Source organism: Mastigoproctus giganteus, chromosome 5 (assembly GCF_048544385.1).
Source record: "Mastigoproctus giganteus isolate SK-2022 chromosome 5, ASM4854438v1, whole genome shotgun sequence".
Lineage (NCBI taxonomy): Eukaryota > Metazoa > Arthropoda > Arachnida > Uropygi > Thelyphonidae > Mastigoproctus > Mastigoproctus giganteus.
The window spans coordinates 99,958,612-99,976,484 of NC_143579.1; the positions used below are offsets into that span (position 1 = coordinate 99,958,612).

Genomic DNA, 17,873 nt, shown 5'->3' on the forward strand with positions numbered 1-17,873 from the left:
CGTATTTGGTGGTCACAGGCTCGAACCTCAGTCTAATAAGGAAGCGTGTGCTACGCACTGCTTCTCCTGCTCACCTGGCTTCGGAGGTGCCGAAAATTTTATGTCCTGAATTTTAGTGATTTATTTTTGTCGTCTACTACCTAACGAGTACCACTCTTAGTTGATGTGATTTTTCATGTTGTTTATTTGACATAAATTTATTGAATTCGTGTTTTATAAAATAAAACACAAATCCAGGGGTAAAACAAATCCCCTCCCCTGGTTTCAACACTGATCAAGATTGTTGCCACTGTAATCACATTTTGTTACCCACCATATCATTCTGAGGCACTGCTGATTTGGTTGCTGCATCAGACAAGTCGCTGCCTATGATCACAACATGGCTAGGGATTCAGCAAAAGAGAATATCAAAATTTGACCCTGTGTACAAAATTCTCCAGTGATAATCTCCAGGAATGGCAATACCCTTGTTAAAGCCAATTCCTCTTTAGAGAATGGCAAATTGTAAGGCTCAGCACTGCTAGAGAAAAAGTTCAGTGTGTTTCTCAACTTTCTTCTTGAGAGTCAGAACTCTAGGGAACACAATATTCCAGCAGAGAAGTTGGCAGTTGTTTCTCTGCAACTGTGTGGTGCCACACTCAGGGTAGCAGAGAATGAAAACCTGGGGAAATTCTACAGTCAGATATGAAGTCCTCTGAGCAGTGCAGACACATTGCCAGGAGAGCTCATGGAGGTTTGTCAATGATATTCTGGAATTCTGTCATTCTGTTTTGGGTGAAATTCACCAATGATATACCAGGGATTAGGAGGTGACTATCCCATTGTATAAGGCAGCAGTTCCCAAACTGAGATTTATGGGCTCCTTCAAAAATCAAAACATGTTTTCGGACCCCATATATATATAATCTATTATAAAATATAGGAATAGATGTAAAGGGTATGTCAGATAAATAAGATTAATGCCATCAATTGTAGACTGAACATTACATCAGTCTGTAATCTAATTGGTACTATAGAGGTATTCAACGTGTATTAAAACATTGGTATAAAAGTACTCAGCGGACATACAGCCAAAAGAACCTATAAAGACTAAGATAGCTCATGTTGGTTTACATTGCTATACCCTAGAAATAAACATATAATTAGCAATAAAATAAAATAAAATAAAAATATAATGCTTATGCAGCTAATTATTGATAACTGGATACACTGAATGGCACTTTTTCGAGGATTAACACCATTCAATATATCCCACCAATTGTGGGATATATTGAATATATAGATCCAAATAATTAAACATGAAGGCAATATATGATGAACTTTAACTTTAACAGCAAACAGGCAAGATAACAGCTAGCCAGACAGATAGCTTTGAAACAAATATACAGAATATAATACAGAAAAAGAGTGCCAACCATAATTTTCACATCAGTTGTGGTGCTTTTTATTTATATTATACATGTGCAAAAGAAAGCTTATGCTGACATAAGGAGAAAGGAGATAAGAATAAGTATATTGTATAAGTGTATTAAGTATAAGTATAATAAGAATAAGTATACTGAAGAGACTATTACTATACTTATTCTTACCTCTTTCTCCTTATGTCAGCATAAGCTTTTTTTTTGCACATGTATAATATAAATAAAAAGCACCACAACTGATGTGAAAATCATGGTTGGCAGTCTTTTTCTGTATTATATTCTGTATATTTGTTTCAAAGCTATCTGTCTGGCTAGCTGTTATCTTGCCTGTTTGCTGTTAAAGTTAAAGTTCATCATATATTGCCTTCATGTTTAATTATTTGGACATAGTTAAACAGTCAGATAACAATCAGAAACAGATAGCCTTGCTAATTACTGGTAGGATATACTGAATGGTGTTAGCCCTCGAAAAAGTGCCATTCAATGTATCTGATTATCAATAATTAGCTGCATAATCATTATATTTTTATTTTATTTTATTGCATATTATAAGTTTATTTCTAGAGTATGGCAATGTAAACCAACACAGGCTATCTTAGGCTTTATAGGTTCTTTTGGTCATATGGTCCGCTGAGTACATTTATTTTTATGCCAATGTTTTAATATACTTTGATACCTATATAGTACCAATTACACACACACACACTGGCAGACAAAAAAACTGTATCACCTTAAGAAAAAGTAACATTTGTAGTGAAACGTATAAGATATTGTTTGATTACAGTAATTTTGCTTGTCGCAAAGCAAAGGTATTGCATCAGATAACACTTCTATTGCATCAGACAGTAATTGCAAGGTATTGCGTCAGTTGTTTCTATAAATACTGCACTGGAAGGATATACGTGCTCATTAGTATCCAGTTTTGTGGAGGTGTAAAGCATAGCTCCATATGTTCAGTTGACACCAAGAAAAAAAGTGTAGCTGTTGCTCTGTCCCAGGAAGGGCTTTCTATGGGTGCTATTGCTGATAAAATAGGCTGCCACCAGTCAACAGTATCCCAGGTGCTGAAATTAAAGCGTGAAACCGGTGATGTGTAGAGAAGACCTGGCCATAAGAGAGTGACTACTTCTCAAGATCGATATCTGAAGCGGCTATGCCTTCATAATCGCCATGCTAGTGCTCCTGATCTAAAACTGGACTTTGAGATGGCCTCTGGTGTTGAAACAAGTGCACAAACTATCCAATGATGGCTTTTGGAACGTTTTGGAATGTCTATTGGCCCAAGAAGAAGCTTTTGTTGACCCAACAAATGAGGAAGCAACTTGCTTGGGTTAAAACACATGTTTCAAGGACAAAAGAGCAATGGGACACAATCTTTTCTGACGGATCAAAATTCAATCTGCATGGCTCAGATGCGAAGCAATATGACAGAAGATGAAAATTGGAGGCATACCATCCTGACTACATAACATAGACTGCAGAGTTCCACGCTGGTCAGATGGTCTGGGAATGCATGATGGGCAAAGGGGTGGGGCGAATTAAGTTTATAACAGAACGGTGAATGCAGAAATCTACACTGCTATCTTGGAGAAGTGCTTGAAACCCATTATTAGGGATCACCATACAGACGTCCAAAACTGCATTTTCCAACAGAACTCAGCACCTTGCCACACAGCAAAATTTTAAAGTTTTATCCTAAATAGATTTAATGGTAAGTTTGTCTTCTTGTCTCACAAGGCTTAAAACATACTTGCAATGTTTTCCCTTGTTTTTCTCCTTTAAGGTGCAGTCATATCTCAGAAATGCTGGCATTACAGTGTTGGACTGGACCATAACAGTCCACATTTGAACCCTACTGAAAATTACTGGTACATAATGTCGTCTAAAATTGCTCAGAAGAAGCCAACAAGTAAGATTCAGTTGCAGGAGAGCATTGTAAGGGTGTGGTACCACAAAATTGGGCAACCATATATCCAGAACTTGATTAACTCTATGCCAGATCGTTGCAAGGCTGCAATTTCAGCTCAAGGAGAAACAGAAAAATGTTGAGAACTTATTTTGCTGATTTACATAATATTATTAGATTAACTTGTTATTTCAGTTTGTCCATGTAAATGCAATAAAATGTATGTTTGGTTGTCACGATTGCCATTTGCATGTTTCCTCATATTTCCATTAATTATGCATTTTACCCTTTGTTGTTATTGTTAAGTTTAATGACACAGGGCTACTGAGGCCAAATTGTGTCAGTTCAAAGTTTATTTCTTATATCCATATATCTTTTAACAATTTAATTATATACTTGCGTTTAGGCCAGTACGATTTAAGTATGTTAACAATTCTTCTATGTTTGAATGGTTTCCAAAAAATGAAATAAAATCTGGGATTCGTTTAATTTTTTTCTGAATGACTGAAAGGTGCTAGAACGGATTGATAAATAAAGAGGACAGTCTACAGGAAAGTGGTGAACTGTAAGTTGTCTGACAGGATGTGCACTGGGGTAGATATGAGTATACCCAATACCATTCTTCTCGTTTATTTTGTCTGAATCCAGAGAGCCAGAACTCTGGTTTTTGTTTTATCTGGTAAAGTTTGTCGTGGTAAGGTCGGAGACAATTGTAGGGTAATCTCGAGTGCTGCGATCTCCTGCCCCGATTAAATGCATGTTATCCCAATTGAGCAAAGAAAACCCTGGCTATTTTCTTGATTTGGTTCTGTTCTTTAAGATTTGTCCAAAATAAACAGCTGCCTTGATTAACTGGTGGCCCAAATAAGCAGAATCCACTGTGTGTGTGTAATGTTACCATGGTAACTACATCTGACAGGTCAGCATGCTCCCACTCAAATTTACTTATATAAAGTTTTATGTGTGAAACAACTCAACTTTATTCTTATTTTTATACAAATATATAATAATAACTTTATTTATCATCAATTTGCTATTCATAGAACAAATAATTTGAAATATACTAATCGTATCAAAAATAAATAATGTTCTATAATGAAATTTGTTGCAATTCTGTCAGTATACTTTTTAAGAAAATAAACACATTACTTGATATTCTCTGAATGTTTTGTAACCCCCCCCCCCCACTATAACTGGTCTACGGACCCCAGTTTGGGAAACGCTGTATAAGGCAATGGCTAGGCCACATCTCAAACACTGCATACAGGTCTTGATGCCTCATTTTATGAAGGATGTGGATCTGTTGGAATAGGTGTAGAGAAGAGTAATAAGATTAGTGAGAGGAACAAAAGGGTGCTCTAATCAGGAAAGTCTTCAGTTATGCAAACTGCAGCATATGGAAACTAGGCATGTAAGGAGATCTGATTGAGATGTTTAGGGCTTTGAAATGGATTGAGAAAGCTCAATGCTTTCCTTTTGGATGATGTTGCACGGAGCGCCATCATCCAAATTGTTATATCCAGTGAGCATACAGATATGCTCACTGTTATATCATCAGTATCGATATCTTGAACTATCAGCATTTTACTCAGTGTTTTTGTCTCTTATCCTATTTCTCTCTGCTCAGCCTATATACATGAGGGGACATAAATTCAAACAAAGAGGGGATGGTTGCACGATAGATTTGCAGAAGTTTGCCTTTAGCTGGTGGGTAGTTTGAATATATTCTTAGGAAGAACTAGACAAATTACTGAGGGGATGGGCATGCGATGTGGGAAGGTTTTTTTTTTTTTTTTTTGTTAATGCTATATAAACTTGCTTTCTTGTGTCATGTGCAACTACTAATGCTAATATATCCTCAAATTTTGCACATACTTTTGAAATGCTCTGCTTGTTTTTTTTTTTGCTCAATATCCTTTATTATGAATCGAACCTGTTGTGGGTGAAATTCTATTAAAAATATATGAAAAAGAGATCATCAGTTTTTTTTTTGACTTGTGATTGACTAGGAACCCAATATTTGGAAAAGAAATTGAATATAACTGTATAACTGCTACAATATACTTTTGCTAAGGGGCACCGTTTACTTAATGTTCAAATGGTTTAGACTACATAGCCACCCTTTATAAATAATAAAAGAAGAGAATGGACAGCTGCTAGACAAGATGGACAAGCTAAAGCTAATAAATGCTTGCAAATTTGGAATATACTTAACTCATGCCTATAACTCAAACTCTAATTTTCTTAGCATTATTTGGGCCTTCAGTTCATTTCTAATAACATGTATGTTTCAATCATGTTAATTTCAGGATAGGTTTTTTTTTATTACTATGGAAAAAATAATCAATGCTTAACATACAAACACACTCAAACAGTAATACCACAATACAAGGAAATTAATAAAGTAATTAAAAGAAAAAAAACAAAACTTCTTTTTGACTTAAAATAATCTAATCAGGCTAAGTAGATAAAAGAACATTCTTTTATATTTTTTATTATAAACTATTACAAAATGTATTTTTTATTATAAACTGCTTTCAGTTTTTAACATTTAAAGCAAACATTTGAAACTAACAATTACCTCAGGAATAAGAAATGAAGGCCTGAGCTTAATAAGTAATGAGAATCTTTGTTGGAGAGATTTGGCTTTATTTGCAGAAAGCATCAGTTTACGCATGTTGCGATTAAAGCGAATTGGGACATCAGAAAGAAATTCAACACCTCCTGCAATAACTGTTTCATACTGTCCAGATGCTATATATCCTAAAGCTAAATGTATAAAATTTATCATTATTTTTCAAATACAAAATTATAAAAGAAACTAAAAATACAAGTTATCAACTTGGATATGAATGAAATATAATTATACAAAATACACACATTTCAATGTATATTTAATCTCTACTCCCAAATCAATACCCTTATTCCACTTCAATTTTAAAAGTAAAATTTCAAATAAAAGTCTGTTTTATTATTATTCCATTTAAATTAGACACCTGTAATACCCCAATCATATTTGCAATTTTGTCCACTGTCTACTATCTTAATGCACTGTAGTGCTCTTTCATGATCCATGGATTTATAACCACTGTTCACCCTTTGACTCTAGAATCACCTCACTCCCCAAGTGAGAGGAGTGCAAGTATGACAGAGTTCAGTTTTATTGAACACTAAACACATTCAGTGACACCAGCAAGAACCCTTGCACTTTCTCTATAAATAGATGTCCATGCAAAATAAATTCTTCTTGCAACAGGGATGGGCCACACTCAAAAGGTATGCAGAGTCCCTTATCATGAATAGAGTTCAGTGCCAAGGTTCACATAATAAAATCACTTATATCATGCTTCTATGTAGAACACACCATTACTAAGTGTTTTTTTTTTTTTTTTTAATAAAGGCATTCCAGATGTTTGCCTCAGCTTTTTACCATATGATCCAAGGAAGTCCTGTTTGTTTGAAAACCATAAAGATTTTTGTTCATCAGTGATTACAATTCTATATACTAGTTAAGCCAGTTGTGGTTATTTTTTCCAATGTTTTTCTGAGACAACTACAGTAGACTGTCAAAATAATGGCACAATGGGATGTATACATGCAGCGCAGATGACCTGCAGTGCTGGAGAGAAAAAAAAAAACAAAGGCAAGTCATGTGATTACCGTATTTGATTACATTCGCCATTTTCATTCTGTATTGATATCACTGATTATACTGCTGCCTTACATTTATTTTAAATAACAATAACATAAAACAAATTAAAACCCCTAACTATGGCTCCTAAAGTTAATAAACCTCATACAGAGAAGAAAAAAGGAAAAACATTAAAGCTTAGCGACAAACTTGGTATAATCAAAACTATTACATTAGGGTAACCCAGAAAGTTAATTCATATAACCATGTATATTGTCTGTAAATTGTGTGTGTTCTCTGCTCGATTTGCTTGTTTTGCTAGACAAAAAAACCCCAGTTTCTGGGAGGAAAAAAACTTGCTATCTATACCTGAGACCCACTAACTCAGTCACGGAGTGAAAAAAGCCTATAAAAGTTCCTCACGTCATCAATGGGGTTCAAACCCGGGCCTTTTTCACCAGGTGTGGGGAGGACGGTGATGATACCACTGTGTTACCTGTGCAGACTAAACTTGATATAATAAAGAAAATAGAAAAGGGCTTAAGCAGAAGTGTATTAATGGCAGAATATAACATGTTTATATTTTTTTTATGTGCAGTTAATAAAATTGCATTCTTAAGCTCTCTATTTCTTATTTGGCCTCATTAATTTTGCATTAAATAAATTAAAAATAAAGCTTTCTAAATAATGGAAAATTCAAAATAACGGCACCTTGAATCCCCGAAGGGACCATTATTTCGTAAGTCTACTACTTTTTAAGAAAAATCGGACACCAATTACTGTTTTTGGTCTTTTCTTTGCTTAGGAAAAGCCACTACAACTGAGTGATGCCAAGTGCTAGGATAATAATTTTTAAAGAGGATTCAGTTTAAGAAAAACAGCAAGGCACAAAGGATGTTTTGTGTTTAACTTTTGTAACATAAGATAATATATACCATCAGGATTAGGAGCATTGTTAATGGAGCTAATTAAGGATTGTTTTTTTAACTCCAACATAGTAAATGGTTGATTATATGGTAGTGTATTAATTGTGCTAAAGTTCACTTGTATTTATCAGCTATTGCTTTAATATTTTCAAAGAGTTGATCTTTATCATATTGGAGGACGAAGAATTTTGAGCTCGTGGGAATGAATGAGCTTTTTGGAAATTTTAACTGTCTTTTTGATTAATTCACATATTAAATTGTCTTTGACAAATAATTTAACTGTCTTAGTCATGAGTCACGAAATTTTTATAAATCTTCAAGTACCGTGTTAATAGACTAGTAAAGGATAGCGAAAGCTTAAAAAGCGATACTCACCTTGAATTAATCTGCGATGGCTTACTTAGGCAGCGTGGTTAATATTTAGGTTGAATTGTTAAATTGAAAAAAATTAAAAGGGGGGAAGTAGGTAAGTGTTGACTGAGTTAAAATAGGCAAAAGGAAACAGAAGTGTACACATCCAATCCTTGGTTGTCATTGAAGTAAAAGAATAATTAAAAACTAAATAAGTGAATACGGTAAAGCCAATAGTCGTTACGAGGACTTTCGTTAGTTAAAAACGTCTTCAGTTGGCAATGTGTGGGGAGAGAACGCACATGGTATTTAAGAATAAAAAATTATACTCTCGTGATGCCTTTTTTGACATGTGGGAACTTTAATCACGAGAGGTTCCCAATTGGTGAAAGATTGAAAGTTCGGAATTTAGAATTTTGAGGTTAGTGTGGTCCCAGTACCATTCAATAGCTAGGGCTTCATATTGAAGTATTCTGTAGCTAGATTTTAGTTTAATGATGGAAATGGAAGAGTCAATGAGGAGGTTATGGTTGTGAGTCAGGGCATGAATTGTAAGTTCTGTAACAGATTGGTTAGACATGAGACTATGGAAATGATAGTATGCACGGGTGTTGGATGTTTTTGATGAGCCAAATTTGGTAGTGGTACTTCCGATGTAACATGTGTTACAGTTTGGTAATTAATGAAGTATATTATATTATTGAGGTCGTTTTTAGGATATTTGTGTGTGTCTTTATAGGTGCTGAAGAAGGATCCTAATTTGTAGTAGGTGGAAAAAACAAGGGAGATATCAGTGTCATTAAATAGGCGGCGGAACTGTCCTGCTAGTTCATTGTGATAAGGGAGGACTATGTGGATGTTTGTTTTATTTTTGTCTTTGGTTGGGTTGTTAGATTTAATTTTATTTTTAAAATAAGTTGGTGGGGGTAATCTCTGGATATAAATTTGTCGGTAAGGTATTGGATTTCGTTGTGAAGGTCGGTAGGTAAGGAACTGTACTTTAGGGCATTGTGAATTTGATTATATGAAATTGTCCCATATTCTTGAGCTCACCACTCTTCTATTAGAAGCAAGATTTCTTAGATTCAACAAAAAAATCTTCCAACAAATATTTGGCTTACCAATGGGACTAGGCATTTTGGCCCCATTGTCCGAAATTTACCTAGCCACCATTGAAAGCCAAATTCAACACCCCTTTCCCCCTGAACTAAAACTATACATGCGCTATGCCAACGACATTCTTGTAATAGGCAACAGATCCATCATTGATAACCTCTTCATAAAACTCAACTCTATACACGACAGATTTAAATTCACCCTTGAAATTGGATAAAACAATCAGATAAATTTCCTCAATCTCACTATCTATATAACAGGCAAAAAATTAAATACGAAAATTTTGAGTAAAAATGCAAACACGGGTAAATACTTACATTTTGCTTCTCGTTACCCCCTAAACACTAAAAAGGCAGTTTTATATAATCAAATTCACAATGCACTGAAGTACAGTTCCTTACCTACCAACCTTCACAACGAAATCCAATACCTTACCGACAAATTTATATCCAGAGGTTACCCCCACCAACTTATTTTAAACACAATCTCCATCGCTAAAAATAAAATTAAATCTAACAACCCAACCAAAGACAAAAATAAAACAAACGACTATTGGCTTCACCATATTCACTTATTTAGTTTTTAATTGTTCTTTTACTTCAATGACAACCAAGGATTGGATGTGTATACTTCTGTTTCCTTGCGCCCATTTTAACTCAGTCAACACTTACCTACTTCCCCCCCCTTAATTTTTTCAATTTAACAATTCAACCTAAATATTAACCACGCTGCCTAAGTAAGCCATCGCAGATTAATTCAAGGTGAGTAACGCTTTTTAAGCTTTCGCTATCCTTTAAGTCACGAGTCATGTTCATTAGCTTAATTTTAGATTTAGCTAGTGATTTGTAAGTTGTGACATTATTTATAGCGCATTGTATCACTGTTTTGGCATGAATAACATAGCATGTAACTAGTAGTGCAGTGGAATACTAAGGTTTTAATTGTGATAAATAAGTAGTCCGAAGGTTCTAATGTATTAGGCATATACATTTTTTGTTTTTAACTAAGAAATTTTACTTTTAGCAAGGATATAACTAATTTAAAACTCTGCAATCATAACGGCGTAAAACTTGATAAAATAATACATATCATTGCATTTAGGAATCTTTTAGCTTAGTGTAGTATTGTCACTTAACCAATTAAATTGTACTTAAAACAAATATACAGCAGCAAGGCAATGGGCACAAAGTAGCGGGAGTGCTGTGGCCCAGAGGAGAACCAAAGGGGTGATTCTCATACGAACAAATTCTCATGCCAATCAACATGTGCAATTTTTGTGGAAATTTCTGGAACAAGACATGGTAAAGTCAAGGGGGGATGTCTTAATGAGTTCAGTGCAGAGATTGGGAAGAAATTAGGTGCCAACTCAGTGTTCTGATGGGCGTTTGAGAGTTTGAAGAGTAGAATAGATGCCTTATCCCCCAAGGAATTAGAATGTGGAGCCCATCAAGAAGCTCTACATCCTTCCCAAAATGACGCCACCAGACTTGTATGCAGTACTCAAAGTGTGGCCTAACCATTGCCTTATAATAAGGAATAATCATTGCTTATCTTTGCTCAGACTGTCTACACTGCTCAGAAAAGTTCATGTCTGACTGCACAATTATTCCAGGTCTTTTTCATTCTCCACAACCCTGCATTTAGTACCACACAGCTGGTGTGTTACTTTGGGTTACAGCTACCCATATGCCGTACCTTGCATTTGTCATTGTTAAATTTCAGTTACCACCTCTCAGCCAATTTGCCCAACTTTTCTAGATCCTGTTGCAACAGGATCTAGAAAAGTTGGGCAAAAACATTAAGTCTGTTATACATTCATGAATATCACTGATAAATATAAAAAGCAACAAAAAACAACAACAATAGTCTCAACACCAAACTCTGGTGGACTGCACTAATAACATTAGTCCATGACGAGCAGTGTCCATTGATTACCACTCTCTATCTTCTCCTCTCCCACTCAACAATACTTTTATCTATAGCAGCAACTTGCCCTTAATGCTATAATTTGTACAGCAGCTTTTTTATGTGCAACAGTATCAAAAGCTTTCCTGAAATCCAAATATATGATATCAAAATTATTTTTGCATCTTCTTTCTTTTTTTCTGACCACATCATGCTATCCAATCAAACTGGTTAGACAAGACTTCCCCTTGACAAACCCATGCTGTGTCTGAATTATTGCTGTAGTCTTGTCTAAATGATCCTGCAATGCTTCTTTAACCAGTGACTCCATTATTTTTCTTGGAACAGAAGTTAAACTAACTTGTCTGTAATTACTCGTGCCACCCTTCGATCCCCTTTGTGAATTGGGGATACATTTGCACATCTCCAGTCCGTGGGAACCTCCCCTGAATCTAAGGATGCTCTCATAATTATGGTTTCTGTCTCCCTTAATATAATTGGATAGATCCCATTTACCCTAGGTGTCTATCTTATGTTTTAACTTCAACGGTTTCTCCTTCACTTTGCTCTCAGTTATTATGAAATCATTTAGCTCCCTATTAGAGTTTGATAAACTTCTGGTCTCCACTACCCTCACAATTCCTCATGTGTGAATGTAGATGCAAAATGTAGATGCAAAATACTCATTCAGTTTGTTGGCTACCTGAGCAGGATCATCAACAGTTGAACCACTGATATAAATTGGGCCAATCTGATTCATACCCTTTCTTCTAGAATTTACATAAGTAAAGAAGTCTTTGCTGATTTTCTTTGCATCCTTTACCAAAGGTTTCTTGTAATCTGCCTTCGATTGCCTAACTTCCTTGTGACCTGATTATAGACTAGATTATATGTATCATTTGTGCTGCCTGATAATTTATATGCATTTCATGCATTTTTCTTCTCTGCTATGAGTCTCATTAGGCCTAAACCTTGAACGGTATTTCTCAGTTGGTATGAAAAGCCCAGTAGCTTCAAAGATTAATTCCTTAAATGTTTCTCATTTAGAATTTGCTGTTGGTAACATCATTAATTGGTCCCACTGTATAGAATTTAAAAATTCTCTGAGACCACCACAGTTACCTTTACAAAAGCAAAAACCCTTCCCCTTGATGGTAGTTACATCTTTAAGTAAATCCCACATCAGTACACTGTGATCACAGCCGCTAGTGATACATGTACACTATATGTATTGTATATAATGGAACACGTACACTACCTCTAACTTATTATCAGATTGTCATAATTCTATTCTTCCAAATTTCTAATTCAATAAAAAAAAAAAAAAGTCATTGTTAACTTCCAGTGAGATAAGTAATTATCTACAAATACCTGTAGTAATTGATTGGTTAGCAGATATACATGCTTGTGTTACTGTATGTGCTGGAACATGAAGTGGAATACCTGCACCCAAAGATGCCTGAAAAGGAAAAAATATACTAAAACATAACAATCATACCTCTGCTTAAGATTAAGTAATGCAGTTAAATAAAAAAAGCTGACCTTCTAAAAGGTCAACTTTTAATTTCCCATATTAAGGAAAAGTCAAAAGCCTATTGATTTTAAACGTGACCAATCCTTTATTTTATGATTCCATATAATGTTGAAAATCCAAACGCCTGTAATCTGAATGAGCCAGCATTTATTTTTTTTATGCTGGTGCCATAAAATAATTATGGTAAGCGCCAGTTATTGTGATAATGTTTCATGTTTGCAAATTAAATTTTGATTCTTATTAGAATTGCTAATAAGCGAAATTTGACGAAATTTGAAAACTGGAGGAATATCAGCCACAGGCTATAAAAATGAAGATATAAAGCACAAATTTAGACCTTTCTTTCCCCTTGCCAAGTAACAAAATTAAATGGTGCGTGAAAATCAGTAGAATATTATTCACAGGTTAGGTTACCAAAATAAAAATTAATCTACGCTTACGTACATAGTTTAATTAATATACATACAGCACTAACTAAAAATAACACTTTGTAATCTATTTCTGTTCACTGAAATTTTTTTTTGGGTTGTAAAATCTAAAACAGTAAAATAAGATAAGTGTCAATCAATAACAAAGAAGACAGCATGCAGAAATTGCAACTAACATGGCATGCTCAAGTGAATTAGGCAGGAAAAACAGAGTTTATTTTACTGTACTGTAGTTTTGTTCGTCATTTAAAAAAAAAGTAGAAATTTTTAACAATCGAATCGAAGAATGGGATTTTAAACAAATTTTCAAAGGGAGAAAGTGGGTCTTCATTAGAAAAATCAACCATAACAAGCATTAAAAACAAGAAAAAAAGTTTGCATCAAAACTTGATTTTTATGGTGCAAAAAAAAAAAAAGAACTATGAGAACAGCTAATGACCCATCTCTCGAATATACCATTTCTTTCTGGTTCACACAGAGGTGAAGTTTAGGACAACTCATATCCAAACTTTTAAAAAAGAAATTAGACAGTCCCTCAGATTTTAAAGCCAGTTATTATTATTTCTAAACTTACTTAACTTTTAGTCGACAAAACAGTAATTTTGATAAGTTCTAAAATCCAAACAAATCAGAAGTTGGAACTACCGGTGGTCCGAATTAGTTTGGATTATTAACGCTCTACTGTAATTGTATCTATATTCAGAACATTGAATTTGGATATGAGATAGTTAAAACTTGGATGGATATGTTAGATTCATTCTTTAATATGTGAACTGCTGAGTTTATGCTTAAACAAAAAACATTTATAATATCAGTGACAAATTCGTAATAAATAAATGGCATTTAACATTAGTAGGGAATATGATGCAAGAAAGCAAGCTTAATAGCATCAGCCAAAAAAAAAAAAAACCAACCCTTCCATTTCACCCATCCATTCATATCAAATGTTTGTCTAGTTCTGCCTTGAACTTATTTAAGTTGCTGACCTACACTACAACACATGGAAGTTTGTTCCAACTATCAACCACCCGCTGGCTAAAGCGAATTTCCGCACATCTATTCTACAATTGTCTTTCCTCAATTTGAATTTATGTCCCCTCAGAGTAATCTGAGCAAGAATCCCATTAGCATTAAGCTTGCTCAATCCATTATACACTTCAATTATATCACTTTGCAGGTGCCTAGTCTCCAGAAGTTGGTACTAACTGTGCTGCAATAATTCTTCTTGTCTCTTCCATCATGTTCAATGGGGTGCTTATCCGTGATACTAGCCTTCAGAACCTGCTTTGTTGTTTGTTTGTTTGGTTTTTAGGAGCATTAGCAACTAAGGCCATATTGCTCCGGGATATGTGGTGGTCATATCCTGACCTTTCCACATCCTCCGTATTTGGTGGCGATGGGCTTGAACCCCGGTCTAATCAAGAAGTGTGTGCTATGCACTGCTGCTCCTTCCCACCTGGCTACGGAGGTGCCATTCAGAACCTGGTGCACAATTCATAGACCTGAAGGGAAGTTCTAATTTAGAGACCAGAAGAAATGATTATTTCATTTGTACAGAATCCTTAAAGAGCAACGTTAATAGACACCATTGTTCACACTACAATCAAAATGGTAAATCCAAATTTGCAATTTGCAGAACTTAAGCCTTTCTTGGTTACACCAACCTTTTATTCCACTCACCAATCTCGTTGCTCTTCTCTGTACTCGTTCCAAGCTCTACATCCTTCCTAAAATGAGGCCTCCAGAACTGTATTCAGTACTCAAGGTGTGACCTAACCATTCCCTTATACAAGGGGACAATCACCCCTTTATAACTCTAGCAAAATTACTGTATATAATTGACAAGACACCGTGAGCTACTCTTGCAGCCTTTTTGCATTGTTCAGAAAACTTCATATATGACTGCACAATTACCACCAGATCCTTTTCATTCTCCACTACCCTGAGTCTGCAAATTTAGACATTAACCCTGATATAGCTTCATCAATATCAATGATAAATACTGAAAACAACAATGGGCTCAACGCTGAATCCTGGGGTACTCCACTAATAACATTAGTCCATGAAGAGCCGCATCCATTGATTACCACTCTCTGTCTTCTCCCACTCAACAACCCTTTTATCCATTGTAGCAACTTTCCCTTAATGCCATACTGCTCCAATTTGTACAGTAGTCTTCCATGTGCCACCATATCAAAAGCTTTCCTAAAATCCAAGTATATGATATCAAAATTATTCTTTGCATCGAATTCCTTTGTCACCACATCATAGTATTCCATCAAATTTGTCAAACAAGACTTCCCTTTAACAAACCCATTGTGTCTGAACCATAACTGCAGTTTTGTCTAGCTGATCCTGCATCGTTTCCTTAAACAGTGACTCCATTATTTTCCCTGGAACAGAAGTCAAATTAACAGATCTGTAATTACTCGTGTCACCCCTTAGATCCCCCTAATGCTTGCAACACTCTGTATAATAGAGAGAAGTTGGTACTAACTGTGCTGCAATAATTCTTCTTGTCTCTTCCATCATTTTCAATTGGGGCTTATCCATGATACTAGCCCTCAGAACCTGGTGCACAATTCATAGACCTAAAGGGAAGTTCTAATTAAGAGACCAGAAGAAATGATTATTTCATTTGTACAGAATCCTTAAGGGGCAACGTTAATAGATACCATTGTTCACACTACAATGAAAATGGTAAATCAGGAATGCATAGATAGCTACCATCTTTAAATTAGACACTTATGTATTGACTGTTTTACCCAGTGTGCAGAAGCAATACCACCAAGGTCATAGAGAACCGAAGATTGTGAATGCTTTCATAAACAGAGGTGATCTGTTGCCGTGGCAAATTACTGTTTATGAAACATAGGTACTCACTGTGGAAATGTAGAGTACTACTGACAGACAGAGGCCAAATTCTTATAATTTATATGGGAAATTTATTAGAGAAAAGATTTGGAAGGTTAAGATGATTAGATTTCCCCATTTGCAATGGAAAGCTAAATCAAACTTTAGAATCAATTCTTTTTCTTGCTATATCAATTTTGCAACAGCATTGGAATGAACAGATAGTCAAGGCTTTATGATTATCAAGTGGCAACTCATTCCTCTACAAGTGAAACCTCAAATTTTTGGATGATCTGGTTTTCCTTCAATGGAACAATACAGTGAACTGCTGTTAACTAGAATAGTGCACTTATTAGATTGTACTTACCATGTGTACAGTATATCCAAAAATTTCATTACTTCATAAAGCATGTCCTCACTATCTTTTCTTACTTCTAAATACACCACAAATTGTCAAAATAATAGAACTTAGCTGAGAAAAGATCTAGACCTTTCAAATGCTTCCTCGTTCATTTTGCAAATATGTGGTCTCAATTTTAATCACAGTGATGTCCATTTCCACTTACAGTCTGCTGAACCCACATGAAAATTTTCTGACAGAATCTGTTTTCCGAATTATTCACTGTATGATACCTTTTGCTTTAAAGGTGGTACTTGTGTGCATGTCCATTTTGATATCCCTTGTCAGAGACTTAGTAACTTAGAATCGCCTCTTTTCGATTTTTCTCCGACTTAAAATCTCTCTATCACATTCACTGACTTAAAATCTCTATCACATTCTGTTAAATTCATCTGTTGCCGCTATTGTTCTCCCAACTCCACTAATCACTTGGAACTTTTTTGATTTTCACTCTTTGAAATTTGACTTTCTCCAGTCCAAATTTCCTTAACAGTGAGGTAATTTTCCTTGGTGATTTTAATGTTCACAACTCCAGCTGGCTTCTTTTTTTCTAGTCACACACGGACCCAGCTGGTCGAGATTCTGTGGCATTTGCAATTATTAATGACCTTGCAGATTGTTCATTTACCTACTACAATACCAGACAATCCTAACCATGCAGCCAATATATTGATCTTTTTCACACAAACAATCCTTGAAGTACATGGTCAAGGTGAGTGGTCCTCTAGTCGCCTCAGATTACAACTTGTTGATGGTCTCTTCTCCAATGGAGCTTTTCTCTTATGGGCATTCTCAACCTCGCATTGTTTGGCGAAGAATGCAAAATGGGATGATCTGTGATATTTCATTTCTTCCTTTTCTTGGTTGGATTACTGTTTCAAATCTTCTGATGTGAACAGTTCCTCTTGTAAGGATGTAATCTTTTATTCCACACTCCACCTTAAAATATTGTCCTTTATCTAAACCTTGTTTTCCAATAAATGTGCTAAGGTTTTTCAAGTGAACTGCATATCATAATTGGCTTGTATTCAAATCTCGACATTCAAAGCTCACAACTATTGTAAAGCAGTTATTAATCAGTCCAAACTATATTTCAAACACGCTTAGAGTAGAAGTAAGAGTAAACTTACTTCTTGTGTAAATGGTAGTCTCTTGCAAAAGCTACTGACCGCAAATGTTGTCTATCTCCGTTCCCAGCTGTCAAAAACCAGATGGTTCTATTGCCTTTTCAGCCAAATATAAAGCTGACCTACTAGTATTGTGTTTTTCTTCTAACTCATGTATTGATGATCTTGGTAAATCACTTCCCAACATTCCCAGTACACTGCATAATGCCTCCTGTGGTCAAAATGACGTCAGAAGGACTTTGAACAATCTCGATGCTAAGAAAGCTTCAGGTCCT

At 35.2% G+C, this 17,873-nt stretch overlaps 1 protein-coding gene across 1 annotated transcript in view; it reads right to left on the reverse strand.

Moving 5' to 3' along the window:
• Positions 1-17,873, reverse strand: part of Mtpbeta (mitochondrial trifunctional protein beta subunit) — a 292,313-nt gene that overhangs the window by 111,551 nt on the left and 162,889 nt on the right. Inside the window, exons 6-7 of the mRNA XM_090373364.1 lie at positions 12,628-12,715; positions 5,909-6,096 (exon numbers count right to left, since the gene is read on the reverse strand). Of these exons, the coding sequence (XP_090229490.1) occupies positions 5,909-6,096; positions 12,628-12,715 (276 nt within the window). The remainder of the gene's footprint in view (positions 1-5,908; positions 6,097-12,627; positions 12,716-17,873) is intronic.